Source organism: Peromyscus eremicus, chromosome 8a, assembly GCF_949786415.1.
Source record: "Peromyscus eremicus chromosome 8a, PerEre_H2_v1, whole genome shotgun sequence".
Lineage (NCBI taxonomy): Eukaryota > Metazoa > Chordata > Mammalia > Rodentia > Cricetidae > Peromyscus > Peromyscus eremicus.
Genome location: NC_081423.1, coordinates 101,200,354 through 101,213,996, shown reverse-complemented (window position 1 = coordinate 101,213,996; position 13,643 = coordinate 101,200,354). Strand labels below are relative to the sequence as shown.

Genomic DNA, 13,643 nt, shown 5'->3' with positions numbered 1-13,643 from the left:
TGGAAAGCAGAGAGAAGAGGAGCTCTGGACCTGTGCTGGGCAGCCAGTCTGGCCAATCAGTGAGCTCCAGGGTCCCTGAGAGATGGAGGAAGATCCCTGATGTTGACTCTGGCCTTGACACACGCTCTCACACATATGCATGCACACCCCCCAGCACATATTCATGCACATCTCCCAGCACATATGCGTGCACACCCCCAAGCACATATGCATGCACACCCCCCAGCACATATGCATACACACACCCCCAGCACATATTCATGCACATCTCCCAGCACATATTCATGCACACCCCCAGCACATATTCATGCACATCTCCCAGCACATATGCATGCACATCTCCCAGCACATATGCATGCACACACCCCAGCACATATGCATGTACATAACCCCCAGCACATATGCATACACACACCCCAGCACATATGCATGCACACACCCCCAGCACATGTGCATGCACACCCCCAGCACATATTCATGCACATATGCATGCCCACTCTTCCACCCCAGCACATGGGAAGTGGCCAAGCCCAGGTCCTCATGTCATTACGCGAGCCATATAATTAATGTTAGTAGCCCACGTGTTTCCTCACATAAACACTGTTTTTCAGAAACAAACAAGAAATCCACACCTAGGTAGAAGCCCTGTACTGTCTACGACTGACAGGGCAGCTGCCCTTCACAGGCCCCAGGGGACCAAGCACTTGACAGTTGCTTATTCCACACATCTCCTAGTTGTTATTGTCACTTCACAAATAAAACGTAGAGGCTCAGAGAGGCTTGGTCACTCGCCTCTGTTCACTCAGGAGGTGGGAGCACTAGTCTCTTCTGCCATCCTGACAACTTCCTACCCATATTCAGGTACCTTGGAGTCTCCTCATGAAAATAATGCTTTTCTGTTCAAACCAAAGTATCACCATGCACAGAAAGTAATGGGATCAACCTGCTCGTTCGTTCAACCACCTGCATCCGGGGTGCAGCTCTGGCAGAGCGTGTTCGGTCGTGTCCTGTGTGTTTAAGCTCTGGTTGTAGGTTACATGCCCCCTCCCCATCCTTCCCCTGGGCTGGCGTAGTGGAGAGATGAGGTCCTCACACCACCTGCTCTGCCAGCTCCCCCTCTAGCTCGGATGCCAACCTACGGTTCCCTGACAGCAATGGCCTCCTGCAGACACCTCGCTGGGATGAGCCACAGCGGGGATGTGCCCTGGAGCAGATCTGCGGTGTGTTCCGTGTAGACCTGGGCCACATGCGCTCTCTGCGACTCTTCTTCAGGTAAGAACCTATCCTCTGCTTCCTGGAAGCATGTATGTAAGTATGTGTGCCTACATGTATATGTGTGTGTGTGCATATGCACACATGGGGGGGGCACACGTAGCCATGTGCATTTCCAGCCTGTCAGGCAGCAAAGGGCTGCAACTGGTCTAGTCGATGCTGGCAGTTGCATTCCTGATCCACTGTCATCAGCGGTGTCCCACTTGAGGCTGCCCCAGTCTGTCCCCCAGTACCCTTCAGGAAAGAGGGCCCACACCAGGAGAGGGCTGCTGATGGGCGCTGCAGGCTCCAGGGCTCCAGGACTCCACAGGTCATTTGCATGGTTGGCACTGTACTGGCCTCTAGATGGAGGTGGCCTTTCCTTCACAGACCCCAGTCGCTGCCTCCTACCTATGATTTCCCACATCAGCCCAAGTCAGCACCCACCAAAAATCCCTGTAGGAATCCCTGAGGGTGCTGAGGTGGTCGGGTGACAGCCTTGAAGGAGATTTTGGGAAACCCTCTCCTGTGGCCTCTTATGATCCAGCCATGAGGGTAGAGGAGGTTGAGTAACCCCCTGCAGGGTCCAGATCTGCATCCAGCCAGCCCTGGCATCCTCCTGCAGGTCTCCTGGGCAGCTCAGGAATGGCGTGCCAGGAGACCCCTGGATCCAGCTGCCTTTGCTTCCTAGGTAGAGGGAATGCTGAGTCTGGTTGACTGTGCTCCTTGCACAAGCAGCCAGACTCCCTAGGGACGCACTGTTTCCTGCCTGAGGTGGCTGACAGCGTGCTCTGATTAAACTCAGAAATCAAAACCCATGTTAACCCATTCATCCCTCCCCCCACCCTGTGGCCCTGTAGTGACGAGGCTTGTACGAGTGGCCAGCTGGTGGTGGCCAGCCGAGAAAGCCAGTACAAGATTTTTCACTTCCACCACGGTGGCCTGGACAAGCTCTCCGAGGTGTTCCAGCGATGGAAATTTTGCACAGAGACACACCTCAGGGACCAGGTAGCCCAGCAGAGGGTGGGTTGGACATGGTTGGCTAGGGTGAGGGGTGGAAAGACCTCTCTCAGGATACCAGCTGCCAACCCCGTGGGTCTGGGACTGTCTGGGGACACCTTCCTCACGGGTCTGGCTCCAGGGACTCCCCTCTGAGGACTGTGGCATTTGGCTGTTTGCAGTGGCTGACAGCAATGTGCTCGGAGGTTGAAATGTGTGCCCAGGCCTTTCTGAAAGTCACTCTGACACTTGAACACTCATGTTTTGACAAGGCTTCCTGCCATATTTTGCTCATTCTGCATACAGAGGCAATAAGAGCCCTTTAATCACCTGTTTAAGGTACTGTATGTGCTTATTAGAACCGGGGGCTGACTTTACAGCCCTACCCGCAGAGCCTCCTGCCGGCTCCCCTTATTACGATAGAGGCATGTGCCCCCCTGCATCGAGCAACCTTTGATTTTTGAATTAAATGTCAGCTGCGGTTTCGCCCTGGACTCGTGACTGCGCATGGAGACAATCTGACAGGCTGGCTCCCCGCTCGCCGAACAGCGGGCCTTTGTATGTGGCCGATGGAATGGAATCTATTGCAGGCCCTCCCTGGCAGAGGGAAGTTGGGCCGTAAGGGGTATTAATTCTGGTTTTCTTTGCGGCTGGGGCAGGAAAGGGAGTGGGGGCGGTGGAGGCTGTGAGCTGCAAAGGGAGAGCGATTTGAGGATGAAGGTTTTTTTCATTTTAATTGTGTCTAATTACACTTGCCATTTAGGAGTTTGTGTGCAGGGATAGCGCCTCCCCTCCTCCCAGAGGAGAGAGTGGCTTTGACATCCTGGGAACAGCATCCCAGGCTTCAAAAGCCCAAGATCTGAGATCCGGCTCTCCACCCGGGCTCCTCCCACCCATCCAGCAGGTCACGGATGAGAGGACATGCATGCAGTTCTCCATCCGACGGCCCAAGCTGCCATCCTCTGAGACCCACCCGGAAGAGAGCCTGTACCGGAGGCTGGACGTGTCCGCCTGGCTCAACCACCTGAATGATCTGGGCCAGGTGGAGGAGGAATACAAGCTTCGCCAGGTATGGCACGGCCACCTGGCCAGCCTCCAGGGAGCCCTTGTGGTCAAGCCTGGCCAGCCTCCGGGGAGCCCTTGTGGTCAAGCCGGGACGGTGGGTGGGTGGGTGGCGGGCCGCCTCCTCCGGAGGGCCGGTCCCAGTGTTGGGTTCTGTTCAGTGCGCTGATGAAGTGGTCAAGCGGCTTCACTGAGGAGACAGTTCCACAAGTTTGGGGATCCCATGTGGGCCCTGCAGACTCTGAAGTATTGAAACCCCCAGGGTTAGTCCGTGACAGGAGAATGACGCGTTGATCTCAGAGTGCCACCCCGGGGGGGCTTTGACATTGAAATGAGCCAGTTTGTATCCTGTATGGGAATGCCTCTCCAGCACTTTCCCCTTGTAAACATGTGCAAATTGCCGGGGTCTGAATCGAGGCGCGCCAAAGGCCCCACAACACCCTTCTCTGGGGATTTGGGGTTCTTTGAGCTGCCCTGTTTTATACTCTGTCCCCCACCCCCTCAACATGTGCTGCTTCCTCCAGGCCATTTTCTTTGGTGGCATTGATGTGTCGATCCGGGGGGAGGTCTGGCCTTTCCTGCTGCACTATTATAGCCACGAGTCCACATCGGAGGAGCGTGAGGCGCTGCGGGAGCAGAAGCGAAAGGAATATGCAGCGATCCAGCAAAAAAGGTGCTCTGCGCCCCAGGGGTCTCGTCAGACCACGGCGGGGAGTCATAGGGGCAGTTCATCACTGACTGTGTGTCCCGTGAACCACGGTTTCTTTGGAGCGCGAGTCTCCCAAGAAGCAGCACCATTGGCAGGATAAAGGCGGTCTACACCGCACCCCCAGCACCTGGGTCCAGGCTCCTCAGTTCACATGCCAAGGATTTTAGAATATGTGTTCAACAGACTTATCTAGGGGCCCTGTTCACCAACTGCAGACTGGGCTGGGGACCTGACTTCAGGGCTGAAGGCTGCCTCCCACATGGGTTTCACTACCTACAGGCTGCTGTCAGCTCTCCTCTGTGGGGCTGGACTTGAGTTAACATGAGAAGAGCCTTGAATACACCACACACACACACACACACACACACACACACACACACACACACACGCCCTGTTGGTGCCAACAGCCCTAGCAGCAGAGGTTGGAGCTCTGCAGAGCACAGGCTTGTTTCCTGGAGTGTGCAGCTACTCCAGGTTCCCGTAGTCTGCTGTACTGTCCCCTCCCTGGGTACTCCAGGACAACCCCCTTCCGCAGCTGACCTCAGGACAGTGCTGCCTGCCCCACAGGCTCTCCATGACTCCCGAGGACCAGAGAGCTTTCTGGCGCAACGTGCAGTTCACTGTGGACAAAGACGTGGTTCGCACAGATAGGAACAACCAGTTCTTCCGAGGCGAGGACAACCCGAACGTGGAGAGCATGAGGTACCTGGTGACTCTGGCCTCCCCATGTGAAGGTCTGTGGCCCTCTTTGACTCCCTGGCTGCTAATGCAGCACTCCACCAGAACAGGGGACCCCTCAGCGGCCACGCAGCCCCAGTTGAGGGCACCAGCAAAGCTTCCCCATCCATCTCCTTGCTTGGCCCCTGCTCACTAAGGGCATTTCCCCATGCTGCTGTGTGTGCTCTCATCTGATGATGGTCCACCTCTGATAACGCCGCACTGAGTCAGAGGCTGCTGTCTTTGACATTCTGCTGCAGCCTGGCAATAACTGCACAAAATTAATAGTCCCTAAAAAACGGCCCAGCCAGCCCACCCTTTGTCACAGACAGTGAACCATTAAGAAAGTTGGACTCACATTCCTGCCCAGCCCCTGCTCTGGGCTCTGGCAAATGCTGTTACCCCTTGCAAAGTGAGTCCCACTGACTTCCATCAGAGCCCAGACCTTTTTTTTTTTTTTTTTTTTTTTCTATGCTGCCCTGGCTGTCCTGGAACTCTCTATATAGATCAAGCTGGCCTCAAAATCATAGAGATCTGCCTGCCTACTGAGTGCTGGGATTAAAGGCGTGCATACTACACCCAGTCAGTAACCCACACCCTTGAGATAGTCAGGGCTGTGTGTAACACCTGCCACTGGGGGCTGCCTCCCCTGAGACCAAGATGGAGGAGGGGCCCCAGCACCTGCACAACAGGCCCCAATGGGGACTGCAAGGGTGGGATGGGTCAAGCCCCCTCTGCTCCCCACTGCCCTACCAGGAGGATCCTGCTGAACTATGCCGTGTACAACCCAGCCATCGGCTACTCACAGGGCATGTCAGACCTGGTGGCACCCATCCTGGCTGAGGTCTTGGATGAATCAGACACTTTCTGGTGCTTCGTGGGTTTGATGCAGAACACCATCTTTGTTAGCTCTCCCCGGGACGAGGACATGGAGAGACAGCTGGTGAGGCGTGTGTGTGTGTGTGTGTGTGTGTGTGTGTGTGTGTGTGTGTACTTAGTAAGTGTACTGTGGTGAGGAGGCATGGAACCAAGCTCGCACACAAGTTCTTTTGTGTGTATATCACTGTGTACTGTGTGGCATGCATATATTGGTGCCTTGTATATGTGGTTATGTGTGTTTACATCTGTGTGCACATGTGTATGTGTGTGTGCTTGTCTGTCTGTCTGTGTACTGAAGGGTTCAGAGAGACAACACACTGCCTCCTATTGGTGCCAGGGGATTTTTTGGTTTTGTTTTGGTTTTTTTTTTGGTTTTGTTTTTAGTTTTTTTGTTTGTTTTTTGAGACAAGGTTTCTCTGTGCAGCCCTGGCTGTTCTGGAACTCACTCTGTAGACCAGGCCGGCCTCGAACTCAGAGACCTACCTCTCTACCTCTCAAGTACTGGGATTACAGGCATGGGCCACCACTGCCCAGCTGCTGCCAGGGGTCTTGATGGTGAAATGCAGTCGTGACATCAAGGGTCAGCAAGGCAGAAAACCAGGGTCTCTACTGACAGGACATGGGTCTCCTGGGAAGGGCCAGGTAGCCACTTAGAGGAGATGTGTGTTTGGGTCTGGGCTAGCCTCTAACCCGTTCCTCCAGAAACTCTAGAGACTGACTATTTAAGGCCTCACCCTGCAGGGCCATCACAATTCAGCCTCCTGGATGGGGAAAGGAAAAGGAAGTCCGTGCTGCCTGGCTCAGGTGTGTGACCAGCAGAGCCCACTACAGACAGGCAGGCCAGCTGTATGCAGAGGGGACACAAAGTCTCCAATATTATCCAGATGTCCAACAGGCAAATCTCACATTTCCACCCCCAAAAAGCTGACCTTTTTGTGAGGCTCAGCTAACACTGGCCACAAGTCCTCTGCCACAGAGATCAGCTGTACATAAACCAGGAAGCACCGACTGCTGGGGACTGGATCTTGTCACTGAAAGGCACCTGTGTTTGTATCCAGCTCCTGCCTGGTTCCAGGCCCTGGATGTGGGTGGCCTGCCCTCCGTCCTGCGGATGGCCTGGTCTGGAAGCAGGCAGGCTGACAGAGTGAACATATGAGCAGAAGGCACTGGACTCTGGGGACAGGAGTCACAGGTGTCCCCTCCGATGGCTGTCTCTATTCCATATGGGTCCCAAGCGTTGAAGAGGCTGAATAGAGGGTTTGGGGTTATCATGGTCAGTGACCTCTTGCTGGATGGTGTGTGTGCCTCATGCAGTGAGTGATGGCAGAGCTGAGGAAGGGCAAGAGACATGGCCCATAGACCAACCACTGGGAGCTGGAAGGTCCGAGTACAAAGCAGCCAGCAGCAGGAGGTACAGGGCACCCTGGCAATTGTGCAGATTGGACATCCAGTAGAGAGCTGTCAGCTGCACGGTGGCCTTGAGCTTCCATGAGCCACAGAGTGGAGACCCTGGCCAGTCAGTGGACTCCTGGACTCCAGAGCCACACAACTCCAGGCGCTGGGGACAGCAGTGTGCTTGCTTAGGAGTGGTGCACAGTCCGGAGGCCTCACTGTGGAGCCTCTGACCCCAACCAGACACTCGGGCCCCTGCCTCATCATGCATCCCTGTGATGTCAGGTTTCCACAGTACCCAGGGAGGCAATTACAGGGTCTGACGCCATCACCCTGGCAGCCTGGCGGCACATGGCTGGTGACTCATTAGCTGCTGGAGATTGGTTTTCTGGTGGCGTCAGTGAAGTCAGCAGCCCCCACCTGGTGCTGCCAGAAATAGCCTCTGTCAAGTCCCATGCAACCTGGCGACCTGACACACGGGAATCTGGGGTCTTGAAACTCAGACACGTACCCTCCCTCAATCAGCCCTGGGAGCTGCTGGATCAGGGTGGGCTGGAAGGGGCTTTAGCTGGGGCTTCATGAACAACCTTGCTTGCCCTGCCTGGTCAGGCATACCTTAGAAACAGCCCCTGGGGGTCGGCTGAGGCTAGGGAATGACTTCACACTGAGTCAGCCTCCTTGACCACCCAGGAGATCATTCTATGCCTAGGGCTATACCGTGGTCTCCTAGAATATCTTTAAATCTAAGATGAACTGGTAGACAGGTGTGAGCAAGATTCCAGTGGTGGAGGCTGGGAGGTGACTCAGTCTGCAAACTTCCTGTCATACAAGCATGAGGACCCGGCTCCAGATCCCCAGCACCTGGGGAAATGCTGGGTGTGCACTGGGGACGCACAGACAGGCGGATCCCTGCTAATTGACAAGTCCAGCTAATTGGCAAGCTCTGGGTTCAGTGAGAGACTGTCTCCAAAAAAAAGGTAGGCTCAGAGGTTTATAGCATGTACTGCTCCTGGGTTTGATTCCCAGCACGTGTATCATTCAGCTCACACTGCCTATAACTCCAGTTTCAGAGCTAACTCCTCTGGCCTCCTTGGCTACCTGAAGTCACGTGTACAGACCCATCTCTACTTGAGTAATTTAAAATAACAAAATAAGGGCTGGAGAGATGGTTCAGTGGTTAAAAGCACTGACTGCTCTTGCAGAGGACCTGGACTTGGATCCCAGCACCCACATGATTGCTCACAACCATCTGTAACTCCAGTTCCTGGGGATCCAACTCTCTCTTCTGGCCTCCGTGAACTCCAGGCACCAGTGTGACACACAGACATACATGCAGGCAGATCACTCACTCATACGCATAAAATAGATAAGTTCAACTTTTTTTTTTTTTTTTTAATTTTTTTTTAAATTTATTTATTTATTATGTATACAGTGTTCTGTCTGCACATATCCCTGCAGGCCAGAAGAGGGCACCAGATCTCATTACAGATGGTTGTGAGCCACCATGTGGTTGCTGGGAATTGAACTCAGGACCTTTGGAAGAACAAGCAGTGCTCTTAACCTCTGAGCCATCTCTCCAGCCCCAAGTTCAACTTTTTTTAATAATAAATCTTTTTAAAAAATAAAATAAGGTAGACTGTTAGAAGACACCCAATGTCAACCTCTGGCCTGCACACGCGCACACACACACACACACACACACACACACACACACACACGCACACACACACACACACAGTGAGACAGAGAGAGAAAGAGAGGAGGTTCCAGTGGTAGACAGACTGACATAGTAGCTGGCTGATGTGCTTGGCAGACAGAGGGACTTCCTGTGCGTGCTTTTGGTGTTGAAGGTACTCTGAGTACCGGTCTTCCTGGCCCTGGTAGGCAGGCTTTCCCAGAGCCTGGGTAACGCCGCGCTCCCCTCCCCCACTCCCAGCTGTACCTGCGGGAGCTGCTCCGGCTGACACACCAGCGCTTCTACCAGCACCTGGTCTCGCTGGGCGAGGATGGACTCCAGATGCTCTTCTGTCACCGCTGGCTCCTACTCTGCTTCAAACGGGAGTTTCCTGAGGCTGAGGCCCTGCGCATCTGGGAGGCCTGCTGGGCCCACTACCAGGTGAGCAGGGCAGGTGCCACCCATGAGTGCAGTTACATCCTGTGCCTAGCCTGTGGGGAAGGAAGGTAGGGTCCTGGGGTTACCCCAAACCTCTTCCTCACCCCATCCACCCGCCACCACCACAGCCTCTCACAGCCACTGTTTTCCAGGCCTGTGCAGCCGGCTTCAGACCTCCCCTCCCACGTAATTGAAATCAATGTAATTGCTGGCTGACGTGCTCATTACTGCGTTCTGGCCTGCTCCCCCTTCTGTCACAGCCGGTCAGTGGGAGGGATATCGGCACCACAGGACAGTCACAGCAGCCCAGGATCTATGTGCCCACATGCTGTGGCCAGTGCTATGCTGCCCTGCCCCCTAGGACTGCTGGGCCACCCTGAGCTCCTGCCTTCCCACAGCTCCAGAGAGAGCCTGGATCAAGGATGCAGGCATGCACTCGTATTCAGCCTAAGCAATTTCTCCTCCACCAACTCCCCTCTGAGCATAGGGCTGATTCCACATGCCACCTAAGCTACGCCCAAGCCATCAGTGTGAGAAAATAGGAGAGCCATTTTGACTCCATCAGCCTTAAAATAAGAACAACAACAATAATAATAATAGCAAAGGTTGGGGAAATGACTCTGGGTAAAGTGCTTGCCATGAAAGCTTGTGGATCTACACTAGAGTTCCCGAACACGTGTTTTTAAAAAAGCCAGGCATGCCAGGTACGGTAGTATACGCCTTTAATCCCAGCATTCTGGAGGCAGAGGCAGACAGACTTTTGTGAGTTCCAGGAAAGTCAAGGCTACACAGTGTGAACTGTTTCCAAACAAACAAAACAAAGAACAGCTGTGGTGGCATATACCTATAACCACCGTGCTGGGGGATCAGAGACAGCCAGTCAGTCTAGCCTAATTGCTGAGCTCCAGGTCCCAGGGAGAGACCCCGAGATACTGTCTTCTAGCCTCATGTGGGTGCACACATGCACATGCACACATGTGCTTGCACAAACAAAAAACAGTACCATCTGTGTGTCCAGAGCACAGCTCTGTCCTCCACTTCTAACCCCAGCTGTGAAAAGCACACACTGAAGTCACCCTCCCTGTGTCACCTGTAACAGCAGCCCACCTGCTTTCCAGAGCATCCTAGACTTAAAGACTATTCTGAGTGGCCAGGGAGGCTGAGTCGTGAGGAAATAACCCAGCTGTCCTCTGAGGCTGTTGGCAGCACCTGCTCCTCAGCCCCTGTTGGCCGCCGTCTTGTTCAAGACCCACAACGCAAGTTCATGTTGCCTTCAGATTTGGGGATTAGTGGTCACATCTGGAACATCCCCCTTCCCCCATCAGCTGAGAATGGGAAGAAGGGAAGATGAGGAATGAACCAGGAGTGAGCTTTAGAGGGGAGTCACTACCAGGTGAGGCCTAAGCTTCGGAAGGCAAGGCTTCATACAGTGCTCTGGGCTGTGGCTTGCTGCTATGCATCTGCCTGGAGCTGGGACTTTCTGTGTCCTCTGGTCTGGTCTCCATAGAATGTGTCTCACTCTCCCTCCCTCCCATTCCTTCGGAAGAAGAGGGTGGGCTGGCCAGGGATGGGGACTTAAGCACCCACGGCCCCTGCACACTGCTGGTCTGGTTGGGAGGTGACAGCCCACGTGGTGTTATCAGGATGCTCAGCATGTACTTTCTAGAACCCCCACCCTTCTACTTCAGGACTGAGCACCTTCAGGAAGAGAGCACCACAAAGTGGCTCTAATGGAGGGCAGGGAGGGACTGTGGGCATCTGGAAAGAAGGTTAGGAGCAACAGGGTGGCAGCAGCCCTCCATGGGGCCTCCAGGGAGTCACCTAGGAGGGATCTTCCACATGTTCAGCCACCAGCCATGGAGTGGAGGCACATGCTAAGGATGCTCGGCTGATGCAGGAGGACACACCACCAGGAAGCTGGCTGCCAGAACTTCTTCCTTGGCATATTCTACAGCCTTCAGGAAGCAGTCTGGTCAGCCCTTTGCACATATGTGACCTCAAGACCACTGTGAAGGAGGCCCTGCAGTGAGTCAGACAGGCTGGGGAGGAAGGTGTTCTTTTCCCTCATCACAGACACCTCCCAAGAGAGCACCAACAGCCAGGGTGTGTGCCGCAGCATCATCCATTAGTATGTCACAGCAGCCCAGGATGCAGCTGCCAACACTGGCCCTGTCTTCAGGTGGGGAAATGGAGGATGAACCAGGGGTGCAGGTTTCCCAGGTGCACAAGACCTTCGAGCACAGACCCAGTCCCAGATAGCCTCAGCCAGACTCATGGTTGAACTGTTCAGACTTGGCAGGGCCCCTCTGAGCTCTCTGTCTCCCCACAGACCGATTACTTCCACCTGTTCATCTGTGTGGCCATTGTGGCCATCTATGGAGATGATGTCATCGAGCAACAGCTGGCCACAGACCAGATGCTTCTGCACTTTGGAAACCTGGCCATGCATATGAATGGAGAACTGGTCCTCAGGAAGGTGAGCGCTACCCTGGCCTGGCCTGTCAGGCCTGCCCTGTACAAAGCAGGTCACATACTGTACAGCCCCACCCCTGTACCTGGAGCCCCATCCACATCTCACAGATCCACGCCTACATGTGAAGCCCTGCCCATACCTAAAGGACCCAGCCCTGCATACAGAACCCCACCTACACTTCACAGCCCCATCCTGCCCATGGAGCCCAGTCCACACCACAGAACCCTACCCGGTACATGGGCTCAGCTTGTACATAGAGTTCCTCTCACATCACAGAGCCCCACCTCTGCACATGGGCACCACCCCACATGCAGAGCTCTATCCTGACCCTCACTTAACCTGTTAGACTTTCTCTACGAAGTCCGTGGGGATTGGCACCTGATGCACCCTCATCAGCCCAGTCTCTACGTTGTCCCCATGGTCCTCAGGGGGCCATCACTGGACACGGCCTCTTTCGTCTACAAAGCATAAATGCACAGCCAGTTCCCACCCAGGAGTGCCTCCTTCCAGTCCAGAGCTAGGAAAGTGAGGAAGGATAGGCAGAGCCTAGGGCCGACATAGCTTCTTATCCGTGGCTGGAAGAAAGGGGACCTTGAATCTCAGCCACCTCCTGCTTCCCACAGTCTAGCCTCCAGTGCTTTGAATTCCAGTCCTCTGGTGGTCCATGGGGCAGAGAAGGAGTCCTCAGACCCATCATTCCTGAACTCCCCAGACAGACCTTGCAGGGGCACAGGTAGCTCTGTGAGGCAGGGGCAGAGTACAGGGGCCTTCTATCCAGCAGGGACTGGGTCTGGGTTGGAGGGGTCCTGCAAAGGACAGGAAGGGCTGTGCGGGGCCCTTATTCTGACTCTTATCACCCTCTCTGTCATTTGGGACTTTTGTGTCTTCAACTGCCCAAGTATCTCATGGTCCCTTTTTGGCAGCCAGGGAAGACCCAGGCCACTGTACTGTCCCACGTAGAGAGCCCATGGGTGTGGCCCTTGCTTCCATGCTCTTCCACTATTCCCTTGTGTCCCGATGGCCTGGCTGTCCCCTTAGTCTTTCCTCTCTCTGCAGGCCAGGAGTCTCCTGTACCAGTTCCGCCTTCTGCCACGGATCCCCTGCAGCCTACATGACCTGTGTAAGCTGTGTGGGACGGGCATGTGGGACAGTGGGTACATGCCAGCTGTGGAGTGTGCCGGCCACCACCCGGGCTCAGAGAACTGTCCCTATGGGGGCACAATGGAGATGCCGTCACCCAAGCCCACAAGAGAAGGCAAGAAGGGCCCGAAGGCACCACGGGAGGCCTTTGGTTTCCGCAGATAGGGAAGCCTCTGCCCTTGACACGGAGCGAGAGCAACTCCCTGAGGTCCTGGGCAAGTGGGAGGGGGTGGGGATGGACATGGAGGGAACAGAATCTAGAAATACAAGGAAAGGCCTCTGGCCAATGTGAAGAGAACCTTGTCACCATGATGACAGAATCAGACTCTAGAAGTGACAGCAGGTATCAGATGTGCCGAGAATTCAGCTCCTGAAAGGCTGGCCCGGATGTCTGGCTACTGCACTGGAATACAGGCTGCTGGCTGGCTGGCTGGGGGATTCCAGCAGAGCCCCGAGTCCCTCCACGGAGCTGCAGGCAAAGCAGGGTCTAGAAGAGGCTTCACCCTCATGCCAGCACCAAGGGGCACAGAGGAGCAGCACTGTCCTGAGTGAGTCAAGCATATTTCTGAAGCTTCCTGGTCACAGCTGTAAGGCCAGTGTGAAAACACCAGTCCAAAAAAGAGAGGAGAGAGAGAGAGAGAGAGAGAGAGAGAGAGAGAGAGAGAGAGGCAGATGTTCAGACCTGAGCTTTCCACAGTGTCCATGTGAGTGTTGGGAAGGACATGTCCACCCTGACCAGAGGCACGGGCTGGTGGACAAGTGTCAGATGTACCTCCAACTGGGGTCCTCCCCTTAGGATCTGAGGTTTTTCCCCTCTACCAAAAACAGCAACCAACTGGGGCCTAAATGGGTTGAGGGGTGTGATATGTGCAACCATGAGGTCCTCTGAAGAGAAAATGCTTGGTCCT

The 13,643-nt window shown here is 54.6% G+C and overlaps 1 protein-coding gene across 1 annotated transcript; it reads left to right on the top strand.

Annotated features, from left to right (window-relative positions):
• Positions 1–1,120: 1,120 nt before the first annotated feature.
• Positions 1,121–13,380, top strand: LOC131918013 (TBC1 domain family member 16). Its single transcript, XM_059272242.1, has 9 exons — positions 1,121–1,272; positions 2,112–2,259; positions 3,152–3,319; positions 3,837–3,985; positions 4,589–4,723; positions 5,495–5,681; positions 8,946–9,125; positions 11,452–11,598; positions 12,652–13,380. The coding sequence occupies exons 1-9, from the start codon at positions 1,247–1,249 to the stop codon at positions 12,898–12,900; spliced, it is 1,389 nt and encodes a 462-aa protein (XP_059128225.1). The 5' UTR covers positions 1,121–1,246; the 3' UTR covers positions 12,901–13,380.
• The last annotated feature ends 263 nt before the right edge of the window (positions 13,381–13,643 follow it).

Excerpts from the sequence above, each read along its gene's own strand:
- LOC131918013 (XM_059272242.1), top strand. The coding sequence starts at position 1,247 with ATGCGCTCTCTGCGACTCTTCTTCAG. Across the intron at positions 3,986-4,588 it reads GCAGCGATCCAGCAAAAAAG|GCTCTCCATGACTCCCGAGG; the intron begins GTGCTCTGCGCC and ends CCTGCCCCACAG. Across the intron at positions 5,682-8,945 it reads AGGACATGGAGAGACAGCTG|CTGTACCTGCGGGAGCTGCT; the intron begins GTGAGGCGTGTG and ends CCCCACTCCCAG.